Consider the following 22541-nt stretch of genomic DNA (forward strand, 5'->3'; position numbering starts at 1 on the left):
TAGGAGGATAACTTTGGGCATCACTTGCCCACGAGTTTCAATTATGCAACTTCTTTATGAAATTGCTACAAAGAGTGAACATGCTGGCAAATGCAAGTGAACTTCTATATGAGAATGCTAGAAAGAGAGAACAATCGGATACATGCCAGTAAGGTTCTATATGAAAATGCTACAAACAGGACACACAACACATGCAAGTCTGGCCTGGCTTACCAGTTGAACATGGTAATCATTTTGTGAAATGTGGTCTCTGATAAATTAACAACAGAGTGCACCCCATTCAACTGAGCACATATTACCAGCAGCAACTTGAGACACATGCACAAGATTCTTCAAGTTCATCAATTCCTGTAGAAAACTATCGATCATTTCCATCACGACATGTTCAGAGATGTCATGGACCACCTCCATCATCTCACAGAATGGACTTTTCCAGTCCTCTTCATCTAAAGATTTCTCCAGCAAGTGCTCAAGGCTGAATCCACCCTCACATGCTGCATCTGCATGCTCATTAACTTTACTGATCAATATCTGCTTCAGGTGAGGACCTTCTGGGCTTGGCTGGAGGAAGAGGAGGAAAGATGGTAAACAAAACCACAAATAATGCTTATCAAGGCATTCGCAAACGGCCTCAAGCAGCATTTTCCCATAAAGCTGGTCTTCAAGCTCATGACCCTCTATGCTCTGTCTGGCAACAGTTGAAGATACCGTGTTATCAGCAGCATAGAGTCCCAACAGGCTTGAAGAACACAAGAGTCCATGAGCCTCTAAAGTTTCATTCACATACTTATCAACCAATCTTTTGCTGATAGTTTTGAAAGACTCTCTGTGAATCCCATCACTCCCTTTCATCGCGGTACTGCAATTGGTTGTCATGAAGTCGCCGTAGCTAGGGTAGCTTGCAGGCACATTGTCACACTCATCATTTGTCACACTCAGCCCTGCTGCATACACTTCAGAACGACTACAAAGTGATCTGCAAGCAGAGTTTGACTTGTCCAAAAGATACTGCGATCTGCCTGCACCAGGCAAGTAAATGTCTATGGAGGTGGATTCAATAATTGCAGACTTTAAAGGATCATGCTTGTTCCTCTTATGATGTGACAAACATAAGGCCGCATGAAAGTGAAGTAGCATGTCTGGCAACAGATAAGAAATAATGGTAAGCTTCAATCTATACGTGCTTAAAACTTGGGACAAGATCAAAACCCTCACAGTTATCGGTAAAACTTTACCTGACAGTTCATCCTCTAAGAGTTCCTGCATGACTCTGTCTGTAATGAAGTCCGTCAAAACATCCTGATTTCTTCTTATCTGTTTCCTGAATAGATCAGTAAAACTTCCAGCACTATCTTGTTCCTGAAAGAAATGGACCTTCAGTAATTGGAATACTTGAAATCTAAATTGTAGAGGCTCTGAAGAACACATGCTATAGTTTTATTAAGGGACACGCCATGCATGAGGTGCAAGTGCGCTTATGTGGGCCATGCATGTGCAAGTTTGGGGGGGGGGGTGCACACACACGTGTATGGGGGTGTTCATGGGTGCGCAGGTGGGTAGGTGTGCATGCGCATGCATGTGGGCATGGCCGTGAGATTAGCATGAGCATGCATGTCTGCCTGTATGTACATGCATGCACACGTGCATGGTGGGGTTGGTAGGTGTCTGCGTGCATTTGCAGGTGTACGTGGATGTGTGTGCACATGTGTGCACGTGTGCGAGTGGGCATGGGTGGGCATGCAAATGCATGTGGGCACAGGTATGGGCATCAGCATGGATATGGGCGGCCGGGCAGGCGTGCGTGTGCGTAAAAGACTATAAGGGATTGACTCTTCAACTTAGTGCTTTCAGTTCTGAACACTACTCACCAGCATCATTCGTTCAGAAACTTCCCCCTTGCCAACAACAGGAGGGTGAGTTAAAATGTATTCAGTGCTTGAATCTGAGGTTGGTCCGGCATTGATGTATGATGGAGATTGAAGAGTTGTGCTGGATGTAGTTATGTAATCCCTTGCAGTATGTGATGGCAGCTTGATAGAACATTCACAAGAATCCATCAAGCTGTTTGCATACACCTTTTCACCTTTTTCAGGTTCCCTATCCACATTGCTTTTCACATTTTTTTCAACATAATGATTTTCATCCAAGTTAGAGCCATCATACTTTCTGAAACAAAAATTTTGACTCCATCAGCAAGTTTAACCTAGCAATAAACAACGTTATCATCCAGTTGGACATCCTTTTTAAGTGCAGAGGACAATCCCAACTAATGCAAGCCACATGGGAAAGCTCTTATTCACCTGTTTGTGTGTTCTTCTAGTGGTGAAGCCAGTAACTCCTTCCCAGTATCACACAGACATTCCAACTTTACACCTTCAGTTAAATGTGGCAAAATCTCTTTTCCTGCAACATTGACATCCAATGCAGTTGAAATCTGACTCCATTCCCCTTCTACCAGAGATTTTACATTATCACTGCATCCCCGGCTGCTCGATTCAGGTGAAGTTACAAAACATTTGTCTGGAAGAGAAGGGTGTGTCAGGAGAAGGTTGCGTGCCATCCTTGATTTTGTCTCCTTGATTTCAGCATCCAGTTTCTGGGCACAAGAATAACTGGTTAGGTGCAATTGAGAAGACAGCGCAGTACACGACAAGAATTTTCTGGACGTGAACTTCACAAGAATACAACACAGTATGCAGTTGACTTTCTGTAATCACGTCAGCAGGCTCTTACCGTAGTTGTTTAGCTCAGCACAACGCACCTTACCCAAGAGATCGGAGTTCAAACCCTGACAGCTTAGAAAAGGTTCATGAATGGTGGTTGGTTGCCCTGCACAATAAAATGGTGGTTCTCCTCTGGTCAGTATGTCCAGAGTCCTCAATGCTCACGGCACAGTGCACACATGAGTAGACAGATTAGAATAGAGCCTAGCACAATGACAAGAATGCTGTAAACAACACTGCATTACTCGAAGACACTATTACATGCCCTTCATTGTACCGTGCACACCCAGCATTGGTCACAATGAGTAGGACGACGCAGGCCGCAATGGCAAGTGACTACAGCACTCACTGGATAGATTCAATGAATGGGAGCAGATGGGAAGGTTACGGATAAGAATGTCAATGAAGGATGTCCTTTAGGATGAGCTGAGGGCCATTCAAATGATTCCTGCAATAAATGGGAGCAGATGGGAAGGTTACGGATAAGGATGTCACATGAAGGATGTCCTTTAGGATGAGCTGAGGGCCATTGAAATGATTCCTGCAAGACTCGTGGAGTTAGCAGCCTCGGTGGCATCTCCTATTTCTGGTAGATGCCATTGGAGTGGCAGTGCGATGCCTTCAATGCCAGTGCATGCACCTCTCATGTATCTGTTGGTGGTGCGCTTCTGTTTCTGGGTAGTCCAACAAATGCTCCGGGGTGGTCCAGTGTCGGGTGATCCACTCTGAAAGTGTGGGCGGTGTGGCAGTGTGGCGGTGATCCACTATGACACTCTGGGATGGTCCGGCCAGAACAGTCCAGTGTGGGCACGGGCACCCTCGGTGGCTGCTCCCCGTCCTCGGCGAGGAAGATAGAAAGAGAAAGCAGCCTCAAAGGAGAAGGAAGCTGAGTATGATTTGACAGAAAAGTTTTATTAATTTATTTATTTCTTTAAGTCTTATAATCCATCATTCCAGTTTACACAGATATAGAAAAGTGACATAATTGCATGCAAGTGCATGTGCCCAAGAGGTAAATGCCGGTGCCGAGAGGTTTCCATGAAGCAAGAGTATTATTGTTGTGCCACCATAGTTGTGGTCAGATCACACATGAGGCATAGGATAGGAAAGATAGAGCAACCAAGATAAGGAAGGGAGAAAGAAAGGGTACCAAAGCTAATCATAGAGAGGGATAAGGAAGGCAGTTTGCCATGAGATAGAGAGAGAGAGAGAGATTACACCATGAAATAGAGAGAAAGAAGAGGGTTCACCATGAGAGGGAGAGAGAGAGAAATGAAATGATATATTAACGTCTCTAATAGGCCATAGTGGCCTATGAGACCAAAACTGAGAGTACATCTGAAGTTGATGTCTCATCAAAGAGAACAACTAAATGAGACTAAAAAGTACAATAAACTGATTGTCCTACAGTTATAAGAACAGAACTGTAAGACTCCGAGATGATACTGAGTAGAAAATACTGGAAAATACTGAAAAATGTATATCAGGTAGATCCATGTATGCTGATCAGTTGAAGTGTTGCCCTCTCCTTAGATCAAGTATCTCCGCCATGGGGCTGTCTAGAATGGAGAGGTCGTAGAAGCGAGGTAGGCGCCTCCGATGCCGAGCAATAATGGCTCTGATCTGTCGATGGTGAGGATGCCGTGGTCGGGATCCTGGTGGGCGTGGCCAACGAGCACGACATAAGAAAACTGCTCTATCAGTGGTGACTCCCTGGGAGTGTGGTCGGTGCCAAAGAGATGCAAGAGGGAGTTTACCAGGAGTGACCACCCATGAGAGAGATACCAAAGATCTGATCCAGTCTGAGAGGGCCAGTGGATAAGCAACGCAGAGGTGCTAGGGGTTGCTCATTACTCGTGGCATCACAACCAACACTCAGCATTGATAGCATCCCAACAAAGCTCTCGAGCTCGAAGCTCATGTGCTACACCTCAGGTCTTGTTTTGTGTATGTGTGGGTGGATTGGCCCGTGAGATGGTTTCTCTCTTCCTGTAACGGTGTAACCTGCAGTTGTGCTCCTGAGCCAAGTTAACACATTCAGGCAGCTGCATATTATTTCACACAAAAAGCTGTCCTTGGCCCTTGTCAAGCCTGCATTAGAGCTGTCAATGTGGCGGGTAGGTGAGGGTGGTAGAAGTGGCCATGGGGATAGGGATAGGGATAGCAGAAAGAAAGGAGTGTGATAGGCAGTTGAAAGGCTGATGTAGTGCCGAGCAACAGGTGACGTGGCAAAGCAGAGGCAACCACCATGCCGGCAGGCGTCTACTGCACAGCATACGCACCAGCCACCAACTACGACCTCATACAGATGGGGTTTCCATAGGAGCCACACAAGCGATGGCACGACCTCTGTGTCTTCTTGTTATTTCAATGAAGAAGAATGGAGGAAGAAGGGCGGCCGGGCTTGTAGGAGTCATCCGTGACGGATGTCAAGAGGAGAGGACCTGTAGTTTAGTTGTAAACACAGGATAAGGGGTGAGGCGAGTACGTGCCAAGTACGGAGGCCAGCATGAAATAAAAACTGAAGGAGGCGAGCATGATATGTGCCATGGGGAGGCGAGTATGCAATTGCAAGGGGAGGTGAGTAGGAGATTGGAGGGGGGTGAGAATCAAAAGCCAAGACAGGGGGGCGAGCATGAAAATTGGCATATGGGGAGGCGAGTACAAAAGTGTTGGCGGATGAAACTATGAAAATAGTAGGGGGGGCGAGTAGGGTGAATGGGCCAAGGCAGCTGCCTGTATTGGTACCGGACAGCAAGTGCAGACAGGCGGCTGCAATGGGCGAGTAAGAAGAGGGCGCAAAGTTGACACACGCCGTGCAAGTTACAATTGGTGACAAGTGTGAAGGTGCCGAGCCATGTGCTAGACGGTGAGTCGACAGATGGCCATGTGACTTGTCAAATGGCACTGCAGACAGAATTCTATCATTACCACTTCAAGAGATGACAGTGTGTAGACCCATAAGAGAAGACTGGAAGGTACTAGCATAGGATGTAGCAAGCACAAGAAGACGGAAGTAGTACTACGGAAGCAAGCGGATAAGCAAGGGACAAGTGGATAAGCAAGGGACAAGTGCGAAGAAGGCAACTGCAAGGTCCAACAAGAGGCAAGTAGGAGAAGCAGGGAGAGGCAAGCAGGAGGACGCAAGGGGGGCGAGCATGAGATTTTTTTAATTTTTTTCTTTATTAAGAACTAAAGATGACGTGGGAGCCGCGGGGCGGGGGGGGTATGAAAAAAACGGAAGAGGGGAGGCAATCACGAAAGAAGGGGGCCAAGGAAAATTTGTTTTGTCAGAAAGGGCTGAAGAAGGCAAGGGTGAGTATAAAGAAGAGATGGAGGCGAGTATGAAGTTGAATGAGGGGGCAAGATGGGGAGATAGCAGATCTGGGAGGTGACGATGAGAAATTTGTCCCAAAGGAGGGGGGGGGGGGTTGGTGGGGAGGCGAGTATGTAAGATTGAAGTTCCCACATCCTAAGAGGCAAAGAAAGAAGAGGATGGAAGAGGGGTTCCCTCGTCACAGCTGCTTTGGAGAGGAGGGTGGGATCGTGTACCCACTGTTGGAAAAGTGTTGTATTGTTCTCCCCTCCAAGACTGAGGACAATGGTAGGTTCTTTCACGAGCACTTGTGTAGATTCTTTGTGGTGGGGCATTGGGGAATCTGTCGGGCCCGTGGTTGGGTTATTGTCGACCTTGGTGGAGAGGGGTTTGACCACCCTGCGACCTCTGTGGCAGCATGTGACAATTTCCCCTAGACCTATGCCTCATAGTGCTTTGGTTGAGAGTTGGAGTCGTTGTTCAGTACCTCCATGATGCCCACCATGTAGGATGTCAGACCTTCTGCCGCTTGGAGCCAATCAAGTAGTTCCGACTCATCATCATGGGGAACAAGGCCTTCAAACATGGGCCAAGAGGTGGTTGGCTAAGGGGTGGGAGACGAAGTCAGGGCTATCGTGGCACCACAGATCCCTTGGTCCAGACTTCCAATTTCAGCTCTTGTGGACCGTGCTCTTGGGGAATCCACAAATGGTCAGAATCCCTGTCATGTAGTACTCCTGTACTTCCAAGCCATGGTCAACCAACGAGTAGTGAGTAGGCCCCTCTGACTTCAAAAAGCCGGATCACCACAAAGTCAAGCAAGAATGGGTTACTCCATGGACACCTTTCACTAGGCCTATGGGAGTCACCTCTCGTTGGTTGGCCATCCGGACATAGAAGTTGGCTCGTCTCATTACTTGGAGATCCCACTGCATGGAGTGTGAATTAAGGCATTAGGTTTACCCCAGAGCCACCATAAACAATTGCCCCAGAAAGTCGAGTGCCATGAATCTCCACAGAGAAGCGGGGGCTCCGGTAGTCAGTAAGAGAGGGATTGGTGCAGCTGATACCCATGCGACCGGCAATGCGTGACTCTGTAGGGAGTGGAAACCCACCCATAGTTACCGCGGAACGGGAACGTTCCGGGAACGTCGGATGCTAGAACAGGAGCGGGAACGGGAACGGGAGCTGATCGGGAACGTCGGGGAACGCCACGTCATATGACATGTCAGCATATGACATAACCGTAGTTAGTGGCGTGGCTTGTCACCTGTGGGGCAGCCAACTTTACCTGCTCAAGTGCCGGCCCAAGTGGCAAGAGGGTAGTGTGGATAGTTAGTAGCGTGGCTTGTCACCTGTGGGGGAGTCAACGTGCCAAGAGAAGGGGCCAAGGCCCAAGAGGAGGGGCCAAGAGGAGGTAGGGAGAGTGTGGGGCAGCCAAGCCTCAAGGTGGAACAAAGAGTGTGGGGCAGCCAAGAGGAAGGGTGGAGTAGTAGGTGGAACGGAGAGTGTGGGGCAACCAAGGGGGCAGCCAAGAGGAAGGGTGGAGTGGTAGGGGAGAGCAAGTTGCAACTCAGCAAAGGGGAGAGCACTCAGGCTTTAGCAAATGGCAAAAAAACAGCCGCAGCAGCAACAAAACACGTCGCCGCCGCCGCTGCGCAGAGACAGTCAGGCCGGAACACCCAGAGCGCGCGTTCCGCCCTACGTTCCGGTGTTCCGGGAAACGTTCCGCCACGTTCCGAGTTTCCTGGGCGTTCTGCGCTCCGATTGCGCGTTCCGGGCACGCGGCATCTTCCAGACCGGCGTTCCGGCATTCTGGCAAGGCGGAACGCCGTTCCGCGGTAACTATGAACCCACCATACTGCCCACCACTAGAATTGGGTGGTGTACTATACAAGCTGCTCCAGTAGTGCACTGAGGCATTGTCAGACACAGGGGCTAATCTGGAGAAGATCAAAGAGGTTCACCGCCATCTTATTCTCGTGGAGTAGATCTTCTACTAAGAAGGGTGGAATCTGTGGTTTGGATTGTGAGAGGGGAGAGGTAGGTGGTTTGTCTGACTCCTTGAAGGCTTGCAAGGACTAGTCTATGACTGTGCAAGGAAGTGCACAATTGGTATCATGTTCTTCCCCTGCATACCACCTTGTAGGCACTCACCAGAATCTAAAGATCATTATGTCGTGGATCGCCCCAAACAATGGGTATCCACTTCAATGGACTTCACACATCCCAACCAGTTCCGGCCGCCCACTTAGTTTTAGTAGGAAATCCACCGCCCGCTTGCTCTGCTGCACACAACCCTTCCTCACAAACCCTTGGTGTGTCCGTCACACCCACACTAACCATTGAGGTGGATCCACCCTCAGCCATAGTAGTCACCCGTGCACAAAAGAAGACCATGCTAGAAGAATCAACCCACTCCCCACATCTATAGCAGAGGATGGGGCGATTGCCGGGTGGGGGAGGGCGAGTCGGACGGTTCATGGGGGCTGCTGCCATAGTGGCTGGTACAAGAGGATTGGGAATGAGTGATGGAACGTAGGTCACCTAAGGAGTAGATTGGCAAAAGGGAGGTGTGGCATTGTGAAAGGTTGGCCGAATGGTTGTTGGGAGTCAAGGTCTTACCTGTGTGAACCCACTCCTAGAGGGAGGAAGTATGTGTATGTGTGAACCACCTCTTAGAGAGGTATCAAATAATATCTAGATATTTGTGTGTAAGTGACATAAGCAGTGATGTCAAGAGGCAACCTTTGTAACCTATAACTGTACTTGTACTTTCATTGAAATAATAAAGCAACTATCCGACAGAAGGTCGAGTCAGAGGAGCACTTCATATGTAGATGCACCGTATATTATGAGATTCAAGGGGGGTTCCACTGTCTCTTCAGAGAGGGGTTTGGAACCTTATCTAGGATCATGGATTATCCAGATCAGTGGTGCTAGGGTCTCTTCCTAATAGAGCTTTAGATGCACCGTATATTATGAGATTCGAGGGAGGTTCCACTGTCTCTTCACAGAGGGGTTTGGAACCTTATCTAGGATCATGGATTACCCAGATCAGTGGTGCTAGGGTCTCTTCCTACTAGAGCTTCATCGCCATAAAGGCTCACTGATTAGGGAGTCGAGACCCCATGGGAGATGCTCACCCCGGCCCCAGGCGACCATCACTCAATTCTTCTGACCACGAGAGGATGCCCCACCAGCTATTGGATGACATACCCACAGCCTCATCCAGCCACACATTCTTGAGTGCCAGACCCCACCCTGGCGTGACTCTAGACCGGGCCACGACACTACAGGGAGCCCGATGCCCCAGACTCCCTGGACCTCACCAGCAACACAAATATCAACCCTAGCTTGAGGAGATCTTGGAGAGGCACAGATCCACCTGCCCATGCCCAGCGGATCTGCAAAGCCTTCTAGAAGCTAACCCCCTTGACGGCCCCCTCCCCCTACCAGGGGGTTAGCTCCATAGGTTGTATGATGATGGTCCCACTTTGTATCATATGGCTCGGATTTGACATTCTCAGCTCATAGCTCTAGTCTTTGTTTTCTTTTGTACCATGATGACATTACATGGACACTTTTGTATCACTTTTGGTCTCATAGACCCAGAATGCTTTTGAAGACGTTTAATATAACTTTCTTTCTTTTCTCTAGCTCTCTCTCTATCACCGTTGGCTCCAACACCATAGCCATGGCTGTCATCTATGAGCCTCCACATCTAGCTTCTCTTCTCTTATTTTAACATGGTATCAATGCATCCCTTTCCTCTCTGTGTGCAACCATTCTCAGCATCACTGTTGCCGCCTATCTGCCTGTGTGCACCCTAAATGCTACCACCCCTGTCACAGCTGAAAACTTCCCTATGTGTGCGCCTAAAGCTGCCACCCCCTTCATAGCTAAGCTAATCTTACTTAGCTCTATTTATTGCCCAGCACTACAGTCGCAGCAACACATAGCAACAGCGCTGACAATCACCATGCTGCGCACAACCGCAGTAGCTACCGCCCGCAAGCTCGACTAGTGCAAGCAACCACATCAACTGCAGCAGCACGCATCTCGAAGAATATCATCTACAGTTATTCAAAAATCAACAAATCGAAGTGCTTCTACCGAATATCACTCAGGAAAGGTACAGAAAATCACTTTGGAGCTTTCTCATTTTTTCTGAAAATCCTGCTTAATCGAAGCATTAATCTCAAATCCCGCCAACATTTTTTAAAATTGAGGGCAAATATAAAGCATTGGAGAGTTGCTATAGCCTCCTATAGCATCACATTCAAAAAAGTCTAATTTTTTGGAAACATTAATTTTTGGAAACCCTTATTTTTCTGGATTATAAGATGAAAATCTGCTCTATGTAATGATGCAACCTCTAAGCCACCAAATGAGTAGACCAAGTTGGTATCAAGGGTTGATGATGATAAATGTGTTGCTAGCATAAATGTGTGTTTTCATATGTCTGTCAAAGCTCTTTGTGTCTTTTCTATGTCAAGATATGTGTTTGTGTTTTGTATGTCAGACAAAGTTGTGTTTTGTACTCTAGATCAAGTCTTTATCATGGTTGTAGCCACCTCTTGTCACCTTAATACTTATGATGTAGGCCATGTGGATTGTGTGTGATTTGCTTGGTCCTTCTTCTTGGTTGTTAGCTCTACCCAAGGTGTACCACTGCAAGCATGTGAAACAGGACCACGAGTCCTGATTTATCCTTGCAATAGCAAGAGAGATAGCCCTTGAGGTGTTACAAGTGCGGGGGGACCTCCCCTCCCCATGTCACAAGCCCTTGCTCAGCATTGGAGAAATTATTCTAATATTTTTGGTCAAAGATTATTAAGGATAGCTTCTTAAACCCAAGTAGAGGTACTGATAGGTTCAGTATGCATACGGTAATCCTCACAAGTACAGTATGGAGACTTGAGTTCATTTGTACTTTTGTTGGGTGTGCACCTGGAAGCTATACAGCTGAGGACAGTTGCTTTCTTAGTAGGGGAGAAAGTGACACACCTCAGTACAGGCTGCCTAGGACAGCCACATGGTCAGCAGGCAGCAAGGCAGACAATTGAACACTTGGACGCTCTTGCTTGGGCTAAATCAATGGCCAACCAGCAAGAATCAGATTGGACCGAGTTTGGAACAGTTTCAAATCAGGTTTGGGCAGCCAGATTGTGTTCAGACAAACCCGGTCCACGTGGCATAGGGTCACAAACCTTTTAAGCCCAATGAGACATGTAAGCTTACTTTAATTATTATTTTTGTGAGTCAATGAAGAACCAGTCCCCCCTCCTTCTTCATTCTTTCTATTGGAGCTCTCTCTCTCTCTCTCACCTATGCCAACCTTCTCACACCATTGAAGAGATTTCAGCCCCAAAAATACAGCAGCAAGTTTCACCCTCATAAAGCCAGCATTCAACTTATAGACAAAGGTTCTACAAAGTGATTTGGGTTGTCCGGGGAGTTAGTTTTCAATAGTGCTTCAGTATTCAGACTTCAGCCATAGTTTTGACTAGCTACACAGAAGAAAGAAAGAATAACATACCTGCGTGTGCATGTAATTTGTTCCAAATCTTCCACTACTATTTCCCTCTGTTAAATCACTTACACTTTAGGCATAGGTCTTAACCTGGCTGTAGTTTGTAAGATGCCCAGCCATGTTTGATCTTCCACTACTATTTCCCTCTGTTCAATCACTTGCAATTTAGGCATAGGTCTTAACCTCGCTTGGTTTGTAAGGTGCCAGCCATGTTTGATCAGTCAAGCTCCTGACATTCCGGTTCCAACACCAGGCGGGGTCATGTGTGACCAACAAAGTCATTACGGCTTTGTGCCAACCAGGTGCACCGCCAAATAGGAAGCATTGGACTTATGTATCACACTAGATACATGATCAGGATTGGGAGGTGCAATCCAAGACACAGTCCCAGGGTTGCAGGTCCAATTTGGGTGGCCAGACAACCTCGGATAGGGATAAAAAGCCCACCAGCTCCACAGAGATCTTATGAGGAATATTAGTAGTTCGAGCTAGTCGTATGGACCAACTCTGTATTTCAAGGCTGCTTGACGCACTAGGCTGCTGGAGGTCACTATAAGGACCCCCTATTCCCTCTTCTTCCATCAACTCATCCAAAGATCTCTTTCCTGAAGAAGTATCGAGCCATCATCACATTCTTTTTTACACCATCTACCTTTCTGTCTAAAGAGTGCATTGAAGAAAGAAGACATGGCTCTTTAAACCTGTGCAGCAGTAAAGAATGTTTTGTTCTTCTCATCTGTTGTGCAAGCTGTGTATCAATCTTATGTAAGATCCTCTAGTGTGAGTATCATATTCATTATGTCACAGCTTGTGTTTTTCTTACAGAAACAAGCACAGGAGTTGACATTATTCGCTACATGAGGTTTGCCTTCATGATATACAGGTAAGTTGAAGATGGAAGAAACAAAGGTGAAGTGCTATGCACACAACAGATCACACTTCGCACAAGTTCTAGAGGGTCTCTCTATTTTTTCCAGGTATGCTTGGTTTCTCAATCCTCAAGACGATCTTATCTAGCAGAGTCTAGATCAGCCACTTTGTTTTTTCAATACACACAAGGCCTGTGCACACTGCACTCCAAATGTACTACATTTCTGAAAAGGTCCCTTCAGCTATATCCATCCCAACCATTGGCTGCACAGCCTTCTACACCTTCATTCTACCAAAAGGCTGCTGGAAGACTCCTAGCCAGCACACGCCATTGATTGAAGAGAGGGATGGCAATTGCGAGGTAGACCATAGGATGGCAAGGATTGAGTAGGCGATGGGCCAAAATTTTGACCAAAACCTGGAGTACTTAGGTGGCAGGGGGGCAGGTGCAATCAGCCAGAGATCAGTCACCCCCAGAGCTGGCTTTGGACTAGACTAGTCCCAGGGCCTAGCCAGAAGGACCCCCCAACCCTCAAGAGGGTTTCAAAACTGTCTGCAGACACATTGAGGAGAAATGCCACTAGACCTTTCCTCCACTCACCAGAGTCTTTGTCACGAGCAATAGACAAATTACCTCATAAAAGCAATTCACATTTGCCAAATCAACATGTGGTGGCCACAATGGTGGTCAAGGGTGCTATGTCGATTTGTTAAAGTACTGGGTTCAATACCCTCAGGAACCATTTGGATGCGATGTCTGCTCTTCATCTCTAGTGTCCATGCTGGACAGGTTTTGCTGCTAAAACCACTCTGTGACATGGACCGACATGGCACCGTGCAAAAATAGAAGACTAGGGGCACTCAAATGGTTGTTTTTCCATGTAGGCAAGCACGGTAGTTGCAGCGAAGGTTTTGCATTTTCAGTCAGAGACTGAGTTGAAGTTTTTCCGAATATTTTTCCCTTATTTTTTATTTTCACAAAATTTCTCTTGATTATGTTCACATTATCTTTTTTTTCTCCTTGTAGAAGCTGAACAGCATACGGTGTCACTGTGTTTTATACCAGCACTTTGCAAAAAGAGAGCTACCAATGTATATCGTAAACCATGACATATTTAACAAAATGATTTGACAAAATTATGGGTGGCAGGCAAAATTCCCGTACTTCAAATATTGCTTTGGATTTTCATCTCTAGGCGACTAATCAGTAAACAAATATTTTCAGAGGAGCTATTCTACCTTTGACCACATCTTCACCCTCCGTACTAATCGAGGAGGGCACTGAGCCCGCCTCCTACACTGTCTATAGGAGATAGGAGTCCCATTTGACATGGTTTGGAGCATCATCGCCCTCTATGAGTCCGTCACCGACGGACTAGTGAGCGCCCCAAGAGGTATGCCGCAGGAGATTTCCAGCACTATCACCCAATCTTTTTGGCCTCTACATTGATAAGATCTCGAGCTTCATTGACAGATTAGGTAGGATAGGCCGGGCTGGTTCCACACTGGCAGGCAAACTGAACCCCCTACTACTCTATGCAGATGACATCATCCTCCTTTCAGATTCAGTCTAGGGGCTTCAGAGACATTTCGATGCCTTACAGGATTTTTGCACTCAACGGAACCTCACTGGTAACCTTGGTAAAACCAAGGTAATGGTCTTCAATACCTCCCGCCTCTTCACATATAGAGGTGATATTGTGGAGATTGTCTCATCCCGTCTACCTTTACACTTCACCGTGGTTTCCACAGCAGATGCCAGAGTGGCACGGGGATACGCAGCCTTGAGCTTACTTGCGCAGTAGTGCTTGCAAGCACATTTCCAAGAGGCCGGGACGAAGAGTTGGCTTTTTGATGCCCTCATCACACCAACCTTGATGTATGGAGCAGCTTTTTGGTGGGCCAGGTTTATCTAAAGAGGGTTGGCAGCCAGTTGAGAGGCCCCAGGTCATGATGTTTGCTGCAGCCCCGATGGTAGCGGATGCACTCTTCCCAACAGTCACACACCTCCATCACATCAGTGAGATGGATCCCCATAGGTAACCGAGGCTTGCCCTGGAGATTTTGAGACAGCTAGCACTCGAGGACCATCTTGGAGTATGGTATGCCCGAGTTTCCACTTGGTTCACAAGATATGGGCTCCACATGGACCGCCTCCCTACCCTTCAGTATAGTTGGACTCCCTTTTGTCTAGCTCTTTCAAGAAGACACCAACCAGGTTATCTAGTTAGATCTTCTCAACCTCTACACCCACTGCACATGGATCACACCTTCGGAGCTCCCACAGAAGATGCACTTCTACAGAGATCACTTCCTCGAGCTCCTAAAGGATGTATTGTTCCAGCAGCTGGGCTACCTGAGTGTTCACATGTCCCATGCCATGCGGATTGCGATTAGTCAGATAAGGGTTTCGTCCCATTGCCTCAGAGTGGAGACAAGGGGAGCTCAACACGTATTTAGAGCTGAGGAGCTCATACGGAGACCCAAGGAGGAGATGTGCCAACTATGCCATGTATACCATCTATTGGGGTCTGATGCTCTTCTCATGTTTCATGTTTCATGTTTCGATGATGAGATTTCAATGGACATTTTTGTATCACTACAATGAGAGAGTTTTGATTTGTCTCTTTCATTTTATATGATGTTCCATGATGAGATATCCCATGGATATTATTGTATCACTTTGGTCTCATAGGCCCATTGGGTCTTTAGTAGACGCTTAATCTCTCTCTCTCTCTCTCTCTCTCTCTCTCTCTCTCTCCAACCAACAGAAGCAAGCCTCTTATAAAGAAATTATTCTCTTGTTTTAAACATAAAAGATTACCTCGAGCTGTTTATCAAGAAGCTGATGATCCCACATGCTATTTTCTTGACTCATTGCATCTCTCTTGAAATCCATCCGAAAAGAATGTAGCCTAGACTCAAAGTCTGAATTTCAACATAGAAAAATAAGCACAGTAGCCGAAAGGTTATTGCAAAGCATATGTATTATAGAAAGCTGAATAACAAGTGCAACTTTACATGCTTCTAAATTTCAGGGGCTGAAAATATATTCAAAGTTAAATGAAGCAGGAATAGAAGCACTTCATGAAATCTTGAAAATTGGATTAAACAAACAGATCTTGAAACCAGAGGGGAAACGTATCAAGGAGGGGTTTTAGGAAATGGAGTTAACCCGAGAGAGACAGAGAAAGAAAGAAAGAAAGAAAGATATATTAACGTCTACGAGAGGCCAAAGTCGGCCTATGAGACAAAAAATAATAATACAACTGTGTTCTTTCGGTCATCGGAAGAAAATAAACAAAAGAAAAAGTGTGCATGTGTCTGGATACAACTGTGAATCATCATGGATCGGTGGAGCCCATATACAAACAATATAAGGGGGGTGGGGATGTGGATGGAGTGCTAAGGCAAGATGCATCTCTATATGCTGAAGGGGTAGTACAAGCATGCTATGCAGATCTATGTCTAACTCCATCCAGTGCCATAAGAGGGATATAAGATATCATACATCGCCGGTGCTGAGGCTGTGAATGGCATGAACATGTACCCTGAGTCTGAATGAAAGCGAGCTAGCCTCTCCTGTGTCTCCATCTGGTGTCTCATTCGGATAGCTGCTATCTCTCGGTGACGGAGTCGGGGTGCTCTATATCCAGTCTGTCTAGGTCTCCTCCTGGCTCTCAATTCCTCTGCTCTCTATGCGGTCACCCCACGTGGTACATCAGCTGGCACTGGCATAGCTCTCTGGAAGAAATCTGTGAGCTGGGACTGTCTCCCACCCCTAGTGGGAGCGGGTGTCTGGAGGAGTCTCTCTCGAGAACTATGAAGCTCTAGTAGTAGTCTGCCAAGCTGTCGCTGGTCCGAGGCCTCCATCAGCTGATGTAGTGAAGAGAGCTCCTCAAACAATCCCGCATATCTATCTCTGACCCCCTGGTGGGCTCTACATCTACATACAAAGTGATCCTCAGTCTCCACCTCCTCGCGGCACAATCTGCATATCCGCTCAGCTCTAGGAACCCGTGCCGCTCTCCCAGCCTCTATCTCTAGCTGATGTGATGAGACTCGTAGCTGTCCAATAGCAACGCGAGAGCTGTGTGGCATGTATACATCCATGTACCGCGGTCGATGTATAAACCCATCCCCTGAGATGCTCATAAAGTGGTCTCTGTAGTACAGCATCTTCGGTGGTAGTGGGCTCTCTGGTGCTATCCATGTCTCCTGTATGTAGTACTGCCATATGTCCTGTCTCATCACTCTGTTCCTCTCATTGAGAGAGAGGTAACCCCGTGGAGCAGACTGATCATACTGAAAAGGTGGCAACCACTCAAGGTCTATACCATGATGTGAGAACCACTGTAGCATCTGTGCATACCAAGATCCAGTGTGTCCAGCCTCGGCCAGCTGTCTGGATGCCTCAAAAGCTCGGCGGGATAATCTCTCCATGGGCATCTCCCTCATCCTGTATATAAAGGAGATTGTCTGGAACAATGCCTCCACTGCCATAGGTGGTGCAGCAAACTCAGCTCGAACAATGTCGTGCGGGACGGATGGTTTGCTGCGTATCATCCTCGAGAGCATCAAGATCTGTGGTCTCTCCAGCTGTACCCATGTGGAGGCTGCAAGCCCTGGTGCCCAAACCGCTGCTGCATACATCAAGGCTGGTGTCACTAATGTATCAAAGAGCCACCCCTTTGTGCGGGGTTCCTGAAAATGTGCCTGATAACACTAACACTCAAGGCCAGCAAGAGCTGCATACCCCCGGGTCACTCTGTCTCGGACTGCCTGAGCCATGGAGAAGCGTCCAGCTGAGCTAGTAAATGTGATGCCAAGGTAAACATAAGAGCTCACCACCTCGACCCGCCCTCCTGCTAATGTGAGAGTAGTGTGGCTCCTGACAGCGGGTGAAGTGTGGAAGATCATAACCTTGGTTTTCCCAAGGTTCACTGTGAGCCCCTGCTGTGCGCAGAAGTCATCAAGAGCCACAAGGTGTCTTTGAAGCCCAACCTGCGTATCAGATACCAAGATGATGTCATCAGCATAAAGCATAACATGGACAGTAATACCTGATAGCTCAACCCCAGAGCCTCCTCCCTATGTGATGTAGTCGACCACCTCATCAATATAGAGCCCAAAGAGCGTGGGGGAGAGCGGGCACCCCTGCTTCACACCAATGGTGCTAGCAACTGTGTCAGACAAGCCTCCTGGGCATCGGACTCTCCCAAAGACCTGCTCATATAGCCTGTATATGCCCCACATCATGTCTGAAGCTATGCCTAGTGTCTGTAGTCGCCGAAAGAGGCGCTCTCTGGGCACAGTATCAAATGCCTTGCGGAAATCCACAAAGCAACAATAGAGCCGTTGCCTCCGTGCCTTGGCCTGATCAATCAGGCACCTCAATGTAAAAATGTGGTCGATGGTCGAGAAGGCTCGACGGAAGCCTGCCTGGCCTACTGCTCTCAATCTCCCAACCTCTGCATGAGTGCTCAGCTCTGCCTCCAAGACTGCCCCGTATAGTTTGGCCAATATATGGCCAATCATGATGGTCCTGTAGTTCCCGGGGTCTAGTACATCTCCCGCTTTATGGATCGGCACAATAGTGTGCATCGTCCACTCAGCCGGAAACCCCTCGGACAGAGCTCTGTTGAAGAGATGAGCAAGAAATGGTGCCAATGTATCAATGGCATAGATGAGATGCTCTCCCTGTAATCCTGTATGATCTGTTGCCCGTCCATGTTGGAGTCGGCATATGGCCCTCCTAACCATAGGTGGGGTGAAAAAGGTGGAGACTGTGGGGCATGGCTCTGTGGGCTGTGGTATAGGGGGCTGTGCAGGCACATCATAAAGTCTCTCTGCATATGTCTGCCAGGTCTGAGGATCGGCAATAGGTGTGGGAGGACAGGGCTCTCTGAGTCTCCTCCAAGCAGCAGCAGCATCTCTGCTCATGAGCATGTGATGTGTCCCAGTACTGAGCCTCCTCATAAGCTCGCCGCTTACGGCGGGTGAGAGTATGCATCCTCCTGCCTGCCTGCCTCCGGGTGATCTCTCCGCGAGCCCTCTGCACTCGGAGACTGCGGTAAAGGTTTCTGCACTCATCATCATACCATCGGTTCTGGGGCATGCTCCCAGATGTAGGTGGCCGTCCTGTCTGTATGTGGTATGGGAAACTCCTCGCGGCTCCGGAGTGAAGTACATGTGAGAGCTGGGAGGTGAGCATGGCCATGGGTGCCGATGGGTCTAAGGCAAATAGCTGATCATGAACATGATACTCGTACACCTCGGCTAGATCCTGAGTGAAGTGAAAAATAGTGCGTGGTGGCTGTATGATGGGTGGGTGGGTCTCCAATAAGCTCCTGAAAGTGAGGGATAGGTATGTATGATCCGCCCCAATGGGGCATGGTGGTACGGTGAAGTGAGACACCATATCTGCTGCCTCCCGGGATCCCATCACATAATCCACTGTACTACTGCCGCCTCCCACTGGAAAGCAAGTCAACCCACCTGAATCTGGCCACTGAGTCATCCCATTATAAATAACGAGATGGTGTCGGGCCCCAAGCTCCAACAGATGTTGCCCATATCCAGTGCTGTCAGCTCCTCCATCAGCGGAGATCCGAGTGGTCCCTGTATCCTCTGTAGCTAGCGGCTCTAGTCTCGAGGGATCCTCAAAGTCATAGATCTCGCACTGTCTGCTCTAAGTCCGTGCATTGAAGTCCCCCATCAAGAAGACTTCTCCCAGTGTCGAATAGTGTAAGATCTCCTCAGATAAGACAGAGTATGGAGACTCACTAGCCTCTCCTCCACCCGGCTCCTCGGTGGTGGCAAACCGCGACCCCTTCGGAGGAAAGTAGCAAAGGGCGATATAAATCCATCTGGTCGCCGAGAGGCGTAAGCTAATCCACATGTATCTCACCTCCGAGTCTCGTGCTACGACTCGAACATGCTCATGTAACCCATGCCTGAAAAGCACTGCAATACCTCCTGAACCTCGGGAGGTGGCCTGTCTCATCCCCTGTCGGTGAGCTGACTCCCACTGATAACCCTCAACCCGTGGTAAGCCCCTCTCCGGGCTCTCATGTGTCTCTGTCAACAAGATGATATCCCGGCCCTCCATCACCTCCTCAAGTCTCCCTGGATGTGTCCATAGGACTCCATTACAGTTCCAGATTGCTATGTGTATCTCTTTGTCCTCATGTTGTTTCCTCCGTGTCTCATAGGCCAGATGGCGCTATTCGACCCTCTTCCCATCAATGTAGATGTGACCATCCCTATAATGTGCCTTCTTCCCTTCTTTGCGTGCCGCCTTGATCTTCGGCATGCATAATCTTCTATGCTCCAGTTGCATCCATGTGAGGTCATCATCGAAGTAGATGGAGAGAGAGAGGGGGGGATTAAGCGTGTACTAAAGACCCAATGGGCCTATGAGACCAAAGTGATACAATAATGTCCATGGCATATCTCATCATGGAATGGAAAATAAAACAAAAAGAAAACATAAACATAGCGATCTCACTGGGGTGATACAAAACTGTCCACGAAAACTCATCATGGAATACTAAGAACATAGAAGCTGCTCGTGATGGAGTTTCCTGCTGTTTTGTTGCTGTTTTAGGGTTTCCTGTACATGTTTTAGGGTTTTGTCTATAACAGAGCTACTGTTGTAGGGTTTCAATCAGAAATTTTACTGTTGTTTTAGGATTTACAGCTGCTGTTTTAGGGTTCTGCCTGTAGTAGCAAAACTGCTTTTTAGGGTTTTGAACAGAGGTTTTGTTGCTGTTTTGGGGTTTACAACTGCTGTTTTAGGGTTTCGTCTATAGCAAAGCTACTGTTTTAGGGTTTTGCCTGCAAGAGAGAGAGAGAGAGAGAGAGAGAGAGAGAGAGAGAGAGAGATACTGAGGCGTGCGTGTGTCTATTTGAGAGATTGAGGGACATACGGAGAGGTGAGGTTTGTGTGTGTTTGTGTGTGTGTGTGTGAGAGAGTGTGTGTGTGTCTTGCTTCTATAGCTTCCTCGCTTCGAATGGAAAGCATACATTGGAGTGCTGTTTTTTACTCTCCCCTTGCTGTACAACAACCAATCAGAGCTTACAATCTTATGAAATTGGGCATCCGGTTCATTGACGACGTAGTGGATACTACAGGGCAAATTCTTTCTTTTTCGGCAGCATGTCAACAATATAATCTTGGGATGCATCATAGATCTATATGGAAAGCTATTGCAGATCTCTTACACCCTTTCATTCCGATTCCAACATTGGATGTAAGAGACAGGCTTCAAGATTGGCATCTTCAGTCTTCAAGTTCAAGATTATCCTCTCAATCTTTGCATCTATTGACTTCTATACAGGCTTATCGATTGATATTACCTCCTCCATGGATTGCTCAGCATGCTAATTCTCTTTGGCATCTGGATAAGTCTTTAGCTTGGTGGAAAGCAAAACTAACATTGATATGGAAGTTGAAAATGCCATTGAAACAGAGACTCTTTCTCTGGAGATGCATTGTCGGTATTTTTCCAGTGGGAGTGAAATTGGCTCAAAGAAGGATTGCCTCTCCTATTTGTCCAAGATGTCATCATACTACTGAGAGTGCTCCGCATTTATTGTGGTCTTGTTCATATTCCAGAAACCTTCTAGACAAGATCTCCTATTTTTTATCTCTCAGATTTCCTGCACACAGGTTCTACAAGTTTTTCTGGATGTTTGGCACCTTATCAGCTTCTTTGTCACAGTATTCTCTTTTCTTCCATTGGATCAGATACTGGGCCTTATGGACCCTCTGGCTACAGCGAAATCATACATATCTGAATTCACCTCTTCAGCACCCTTATGAGTTCTTCCGAGCCTCGTTGCGGCAGTCCTTATATGATGCCGTGCATGAGGGAGATTTGGATGTTTCTTGTGTTCAGCTTTTCTTTTACTGTTTCTGATGGAAAGGGCATAGGCTCTTTTCTTAAGCACTGCCCTGATCTTGCATAGAACTTTTTTACTGCTGTTTTTAAGTTCTAGGGTTTAGACATCCTCCTGATGTCAAACCCTTTTGTACATTTATGATATAATGCAATTTCAACTGGTTTTTTTTAAAAAAAAAAAGAGAGTGTGTGTGTGTGTGTGTGTGTGTTGAGAGAGAGAGACCCCTGCTGAGCCCTGACGCCATCGCGCCCTGCTAAAGCCCTCGCGCAGTCAATTCCGCCTCCTGGGTGCATCCCACTTCTTCCAGATTGCCGGAACTGCCTGCTTCGTGACCCCTGCTGCGCGCGATTCCAGCTGCTCTCTGCCCATCTTTTTCCTTCCCCTTCGTAGTTTCCTTCGCAGCTTTCTTTTCTTCCTCCCTGCAACCTTTTAGCCGTACTGTGCTGTTTCTGCCTCTTCCTGCTTACGTAACTTCTTAACTCCTTTCAGTCGCTATTGGCCTGTACTTCGACACTTTTTTTCTGCTCCTTCTCTGTAAACTTCGACAGCCTTTCTGCTCTTTCCTTGCCTGTATTTCGACAGTTTTTCTCCTGCCCTTTCTCTGTAAACTTCGACAGCTTCTGCTCTTTCCTTTAACTGCTTCGATAATGGCCTCACATATGCCCGAAAAGACAGGTCAATGGATGCCAAGCGCCGCCTATCAGAGTCATCTTTAATAGATGATGGATTTACCCTGGAAGCTCAATATGTGTTTGATACCTTGAAGGATGACTTTCAGCACTCACGACAGGAATGGATTATGGGGCAAACCGATTCCAGAGGTTACTTATAAATTGAAGTTGCCGTCCCTTGTGAATCCCCTCCGGAAGTTGTCTCAAACCGCGGTTATAATTTTCTTTCCAGGAAGAATCCCCGCAACCAGCGATGTAGCCCAGTGGATTAAGTCCATCCTTGGAGGATGCTTTGTGGAGGGAGTGTATTTTGCTTCCAGAGGCTTTTATGAGGTGCATTTATCAGATGCTTCATGCAAGCAGAGGCTTCTTGAATTCTCTCCCCTGTTTTATGGGAGGCAAATGGTACATGCTATGCCCTGGTTCCCAAATAAGGACTATCAGAGTCTTATACGGCATCACTGTCCTGTATGGGTTGAGGTTGCTAACTTCCCGGACTATATGCGTGAGGAGTTGCC

General features: G+C 47.4%; 1 protein-coding gene across 3 annotated transcripts in view; it reads right to left on the reverse strand.

Annotated features, from left to right (window-relative positions):
* Positions 1-84: 84 nt before the first annotated feature.
* LOC147639013 (uncharacterized) overlaps positions 85-22541 on the reverse strand; it is a 112281-nt gene continuing 89824 nt past the window's right edge. The window contains exons 5-9 of one of the 3 annotated variants that reach the window (XM_086786595.1): positions 15270-15373; positions 2301-2596; positions 1869-2097; positions 1236-1359; positions 85-1139 (exon numbers count right to left, since the gene is read on the reverse strand). In XM_086786595.1, the coding sequence (XP_086642721.1) occupies positions 259-1139; positions 1236-1359; positions 1869-2097; positions 2301-2596; positions 15270-15373 (1634 nt within the window). In that variant the 3' untranslated portion in view covers positions 85-258. Of the gene's footprint in view, positions 1140-1235; positions 1360-1868; positions 2167-2300; positions 2597-15269; positions 15374-22541 lie in introns of all 3 variants that reach the window. The other 2 variants (XM_086786591.1, XM_086786588.1) reach the window with 2 other exon arrangements.

This window comes from Cibotium barometz, chromosome 4 (genome assembly GCF_041138505.1).
Source record: "Cibotium barometz isolate CiBa-2024 chromosome 4, ASM4113850v1, whole genome shotgun sequence".
In the NCBI taxonomy this organism is placed as follows: domain Eukaryota; kingdom Viridiplantae; phylum Streptophyta; class Polypodiopsida; order Cyatheales; family Cibotiaceae; genus Cibotium; species Cibotium barometz.